Below are 5591 nucleotides of genomic sequence, written 5' to 3'. Positions count from 1 at the left end.
CGCTCCCAGGAGGGGCGGCCGGTGCAGGGTGAGTGTTCGGCGAGACGCTCCCGTCTCCACTCCGGGGCCGCCGCCCCCAGACGGGGCCCTGCCCCGCCCCCGCGCCACGACTCGCTCCCGCGGGGTTGCCACGGGCCTCAGACCTTCCGGCGCGGGGCGCTTCCTTACCCCCAACTTTTGCTTGTCGCCCCCTCCCCCAGTGATTGGGGCTCTCATCGGGAAGCAGGAGGGCCGAAACATCGAGGTGATGAACTCCTTCGAGCTGCTGTCCCACACCGTGGAGGAGAAGATTATCATTGACAAGGAGTATTATTACACCAAGGAGGAGCAGTGTGAGAGGGGACTGGGAGTGGGGGGCGGACGACAGGGCGGGAAGATGGGGAGGGTCGGGGAGAAGGAGCAGAGGGGCCGAGAACGGAGGAGAAAAGGCGGAGACGCTGAGAAGGTCTCCGAAAAAGACCGCGTTCGGGGTAGTCCCCAAAAATAAAGGCTGGGAAAAGACAGAAGGAGGAATGACTTTAAACTGAGCCAGGATTGGAGGGAGAAGCTGGTGAAAAGACACCAGGTGCTTCAAGTTAAGGAAAGATGGTTTAAGGAAATACTGTGTGCTCTGGCCCCTTCCTCTCAGTTAAACAGGTGTTCAAGGAGCTGGAGTTTCTGGGTTGGTATACCACGGGGGGGCCTCCTGACCCCTCCGACATCCACGTCCATAAGCAGGTATGTCCGTGCTTAGCCTGTGCGTGCTGGGGCAGAGACTAGAGGATGAGGGGAAGAGCTTGGAGCCCTGACTTTCTTGTGCGTCGTCCCTCTCTTCCAGGTGTGTGAGATCATCGAGAGCCCCCTCTTTCTCAAACTGAACCCTATGACCAAGCACACAGATGTGAGTAATGCTGGCCCCACACCCACTTTGTCATGCCTGTCTCCCACCCTGCCTGCCTTTTACCCTCACTGCCTGCTATTAATCTTTGCCTGTATGACATCCCTTGTCTGTTGGGGAATGCTGGAGTTTGACCTCCATTCTGCCACTAACCAGCTGTGACTTTGGCTGTCGTTTAACTTCTAAACTGCATTTTCACGTGCAAAATGGGGATAGTCCCTTCTTCACTGGTTTCTTGGGAAGATATAGATGAGAAAGCGTGTGAAAGGGCCTCGCCCAGCTTTTGGCACTGGTACTGTGTGTAGTTTCAGGCGATTTGCTGTTAGTAAGAGCTGTTCTCCATCTCTTCTTTCCAGCTTCCGGTCAGCGTTTTTGAATCTGTCATTGATATAATCAATGGAGAGGTAATACGCTGCCCTTCAACCCTCAGGTCCTGCTCTTGGCCTGTTTTCCTGCTTCTGACTCTCCCTGTGTGGGATACTTTGCTCTGTAGGCCACAATGCTGTTTGCTGAGTTGACCTACACTCTGGCCACAGAGGAAGCTGAACGCATTGGGGTAGACCACGTGGCCCGAATGACAGCAACAGGCAGTGGGGAGAACTCCACCGGTAATGGAGGGGACTTCTCAAAAGTGGGGGTGGAAGGTGTGGCCACCTGCTCTCCCAACTTTCACCTGTCCCTGTCGCCTCCGCAGTGGCCGAACACCTGATAGCGCAGCACAGTGCCATCAAGATGCTGCACAGCCGCGTCAAGCTCATCTTGGAGTATGTCAAGGCCTCTGAAGCAGGTAGGACAGGGGCCTCCCTGGCAGTCCGCCATTTTTCCTCTCCCTCCCAGGGAAGTGACAGCATCCACATCAATGCAGCCTCTTTTTGTACTTTTAGGAGAAGTCCCCTTTAACCACGAGATCCTGCGGGAGGCCTATGCTCTGTGCCACTGCCTCCCAGTACTCAGCACAGACAAGTTCAAGACGGATTTTTACGATGTAAGTGTAAAACCCTGGACGGGAAGGTGGGACTTAGGCTGTCATTTTTACGTACAGGGCCTGGGACTCGGCTGTCCCCTGGGCATACCGTGGGGGTTCCCCTGGGGAACTAGTTCTTTCTGTTCCCTCCCAGCAATGCAATGACGTGGGGCTTATGGCCTACCTCGGCACCATCACCAAAACATGCAACACCATGAACCAGTTCGTGAACAAGTTCAATGTCCTCTACGACCGACAAGGCATCGGCAGGCGAATGCGGGGGCTCTTCTTCTGATGAGGGTACTTGAAAGGATGATGGACAGGGGTCAGACAGCTGTCCCGATGGGGAGGGCTGTGCTCCCTTGAGAGAAACTGCTGTTCTTTAATAAAGGGGGAGCAGCCCCTCCGCACCCCTCCCAATGGTTTTGTCCTCTCTGTTGGGCACGGTACTGGTTTCTAAACTCGGATCTTAACTTAAGCCTGCCCGTTGTTTCAGCCTTACTCGTCAACAGAATCCCTTCTCATCAGCCCTTCTGACACCCTTCAGTGAGGAGTCGCTGCCACTTGGAGCGACCCCACATCCAGTCAGGTGGACTGTCTTAAGGGTCAGAGGCTCAAAGGCCACCTGCTTCCACCTGGACAATCTGTTCTACCCCTTCTTGTAAACTCCAACACCATCTTACACAGCCCAACCCTATAAACGTGACAAATAACTCCTTCCCCAAGCTAAATTTAAGTGTTTCACACACCATATTAAGTGCATCTTTATTAGGGAGAACAGGAAGTCTTGATCCTGTAGGCACTGAGTTACCAGGAAGGTTTCTCAATTAAATGCTGAGTACTTACTACACGGGTCTGTAATATGCCTTGCCCACGTGGCACCACAGCTCCGAGAGGGAGGCACCAGCATACGTGGGAGGAAGCCAGGAAACAGTCTACCGGTCAGGACTGCTTGTGCCAGGGAACGCATTTCTTCCAGTTCCCAGTCCTCCTCACCCCCTGACCAGGGCTTTAGAGTGGGAGCTGGGGACTAAGAAGTTGAATAAAACGAGCCGAGAGAAATATTCCAAGAGAAGCAGAAGAGGAGAAAAGCTGAGAGAGGCCCTGCACTTGCATCGGCAGCTCATCCCCAGAGCCTGACTGGCACCTGCTCCGTGGTGCGCTCAACAAGCGTTTGCGGCTGAGCAGGGGAAGGGGATGAAGAGGCCCAAACAGAATCCCTGCACGGCAGGAACTCACTCCTTGCCCTTAGTGTCTGTACTGGTGCTTGGCAGGTAGATAACTGGAATTTACTGAGTGGACAGAACCAAACAAGGCATGAAAAAAGAACCAGACATTCGCTAAAAAGCCCACAAGACCCTGTTTTAACGGAAGTCAGGCCAGGTGAGAAGACAGCAATCTACAAACATTTTATTAGCCAAAGGGATAAAACGAGTGCAGCATGGGAAAAGAGGGCTCCTCCTCCCCCTCAGGGGCACCATCACACCCTTGGAAGTGGCAGGGCAGCGTGGAACAGAGCGGACCCTGGGGTCTCAAGCAGGCCGAAGTCAGACAAAAGTGATCCGTGTTCGGGAAGTGTTGACCTGCCAGACGTTTAGCTCCTCGTACTCATCGAGAGCCGCCTGGAACTGGGCAGGCGTGAAGCCACGAGAGATGCAGCGTTGCTCTGCCTCAGAGAACCGGACGCTTTGGCCCCCCGAGACCAACTCACGGACAGTGGCGAATATCACATCTGCTGGCCTCTGGGTCCTAAAGGAAACGTGTGGGTGTGTAAGAGCAGGGGACAAACACGAACGCCCAACAGCACCCGTGAACAGTGACGACCAGTATGAGAATTCCGAGGCCAGCCTCACACAGGGATGGGGAAGCCTAAAAGCAGTCTGGTCCAGAAGATCAAGGTGACTCAATTTCAGGCTTCAGGAAGCCACTCACCTAGCTGGCTGCCCCTTGTCGCTTAGAAGCGAGTCCTTGGACATCTCCATCAGCCTTATGGCTTCGTTCACATCTTCCTTCTCCACCGTGTCCACCATTCGCAGACGCGCCTAGGGGAAGGCAGGGGGAGGGGACCGGGAGGAGGGCAATGGAGCCGAGTCAGGAAACGCCCTTGTCCAGCCCGAAGGCTGGGCAGCCCGTGTCGCCTGCTCACACACCAGGAGTGGACCCCCCCACATCCGCAGTGTTGGGCCGGCACTGTCAGACCGAGACGAGTGCAATGCCCAGGGCAGCGTCCAGCCATTGCCCAAGTCTCCGCCTCTCAACACTGGCCAGTCCCGGTGTTCAGCTGTCCTGTGAGGGAGACCAGACCCTTCTGAACTTCGCTGGGCTCCCCGCCATGACAGGCGAGCTTGGGGAGCTCAGCCAAGAAGGCCACGGACAGAGGCTGTATCCCAGGGGCTCGGGAAGTGCTAGCTCAGCAGTAGGTCAGGTAATCACACTACCTGCACGAACAGCACTTTGGAGCCCCCCGGACTCAGGTCCAAGACGGGAGAACAGAAATGAAGGTTTATAGCACAGCAGCTAGGACCCAGGAAGTGAAGTGAACCCCAACCACCCCGTTGGCGAGGCTTCAGCAGCAGGGAGAAGGCCTTGCCCTCCACGGATGCCGTGCGTGCCCTGCTGGAGCAGCAAGTACCCACAGTGCGGTAGCACGGAGAGGACCACTATCTGCACTGTCAGCACTTTAGCCCCAGCAGGGCTGGAGCAGGAGGGAGGCGGCAAGGAGAGCATGGTCAGGAGGGCCGCCCAGTGAAAGCCCACGTACATGGCCCTCCGGCAGCAAGGGCACTCACCAGAGCGGTGGAAAGCCGCAGGATAGCCAGCAGGGTCCGGGCAGAAGTGTAGGTGGCATCCTTGCTAGCCCAAGCCTCTCGCCTCATCTCCACGTATGCTGCTGTGATGTAGTCAGCCAGAGACTCCGGCACCGTGGGCTGCTTCTCGCGGCACATGGCGACGTAACGCCTGCGGGGCAGGTTTGCGGGAAAGCGGGAAAGGGTGATGGGGGATGGAGCACACACGGGCGTGTTTTCTTCTGTACAGGGGTTCCCTGTTCAATAAAACTTGTGGGGAAGGGAAGGCCTTTAAATGGGAGAAACCAATTAGTGGGTGATGCTGTGCTTGGCTTGCATATGGGTTTCTCCAAATGTACGGTCTTCAGTACGTGTCAATTATCTCCAACTTTTCAGGAATATAGCCTTTGTAAGAACAAGACAAATCCCTCTGAAGAGATCTCATTCCCTTCCCTAAACCTATGACATAGCAACAGAAATAATTTTTTTTTTTTTTTTTTGAGCTGGAGTCTCACTCTGTCGCCCAGACTGAAGTGCAGTGGCCGCTCCCGGCCACCGCGGCCTCGACCTACTGGGCTCTGGCGATCCTTCCGCCTCAGTCTTCCGAGTAGCTGGAACTACAGGTGTGTGCTACGCCCAGCTGATTTTCTGTAGAGATGAGGTTTCACCAAGTTGCCCAGGCGGATCTCGAACCCGCTGGATCAGGTCAGCCTCCAAAGGTGCGGGATTACAGGCTGAGCCACCGAGCCCGGCTTAGAAATACATTTTAAGAAGGGGGGCAAAGATGTGAGGAATTATCAGGCTCGTGGATAGCGATAAAGGTTGAATATCTATTATCTAAAATCTTAGGACCAGAAGCATTCTGGATTTTAGGTTATTTGCATGTTTGTAATATGATATCTTGGAGATGGGACCCAAGTTCAAATAAAAAATTCATTTATGGCTGGCTCGGTGGCTCAGCCTG

The 5591-nt window shown here is 54.9% G+C and overlaps 2 protein-coding genes across 3 annotated transcripts in view; one reads left to right on the top strand and one right to left on the bottom strand.

The window, feature by feature from the left end:
* The first annotated feature begins 6 nt into the window (after window positions 1-6).
* Window positions 7-2261, top strand: COPS6 (COP9 signalosome subunit 6). Its single transcript, XM_008073239.2, has 9 exons — window positions 7-28; window positions 201-332; window positions 629-717; window positions 818-880; window positions 1234-1281; window positions 1371-1485; window positions 1572-1664; window positions 1762-1862; window positions 1996-2261. The coding sequence occupies exons 2-9, from the start codon at window positions 248-250 to the stop codon at window positions 2134-2136; spliced, it is 735 nt and encodes a 244-aa protein (XP_008071430.2). The 5' UTR covers window positions 7-28; window positions 201-247; the 3' UTR covers window positions 2137-2261.
* A 971-nt stretch (window positions 2262-3232) lies between these two features.
* The window catches only part of MCM7 (minichromosome maintenance complex component 7), a 7926-nt gene continuing 5567 nt past the window's right edge, over window positions 3233-5591 (bottom strand). For both annotated transcript variants that reach the window (XM_008073202.2, XM_021706277.1), the window contains 3 exons: window positions 4631-4799; window positions 3774-3883; window positions 3233-3590 (listed from right to left, as the gene is read on the bottom strand). In XM_008073202.2, the coding sequence (XP_008071393.1) occupies window positions 3389-3590; window positions 3774-3883; window positions 4631-4799 (481 nt within the window). In that variant the 3' untranslated portion in view covers window positions 3233-3388. The remainder of the gene's footprint in view (window positions 3591-3773; window positions 3884-4630; window positions 4800-5591) is intronic.

Source organism: Carlito syrichta, unplaced genomic scaffold, assembly GCF_000164805.1.
Source record: "Carlito syrichta isolate Samal-C Ts95f unplaced genomic scaffold, Tarsius_syrichta-2.0.1 Scaffold115658, whole genome shotgun sequence".
Lineage (NCBI taxonomy): Eukaryota > Metazoa > Chordata > Mammalia > Primates > Tarsiidae > Carlito > Carlito syrichta.
The sequence above is the reverse complement of the archived record's forward strand: the minus strand, read 5'-3'. Positions and strand labels throughout refer to the sequence as shown.

What these genes read in the sequence shown, in the direction of transcription:
- COPS6 (XM_008073239.2), top strand. Translation starts at nt 248, where the DNA reads ATGAACTCCTTCGAGCTGCTGTCCCACACCGTGGAGGAGAAGATTATC. An exon ending in TTACACCAAGGAGGAGCAGT is followed by an intron (nt 333 to 628) that starts GTGAGAGGGGAC and finishes CCTTCCTCTCAG; the next exon opens with TTAAACAGGTGTTCAAGGAG. An exon ending in ACATCCACGTCCATAAGCAG is followed by an intron (nt 718 to 817) that starts GTATGTCCGTGC and finishes CCTCTCTTCCAG; the next exon opens with GTGTGTGAGATCATCGAGAG.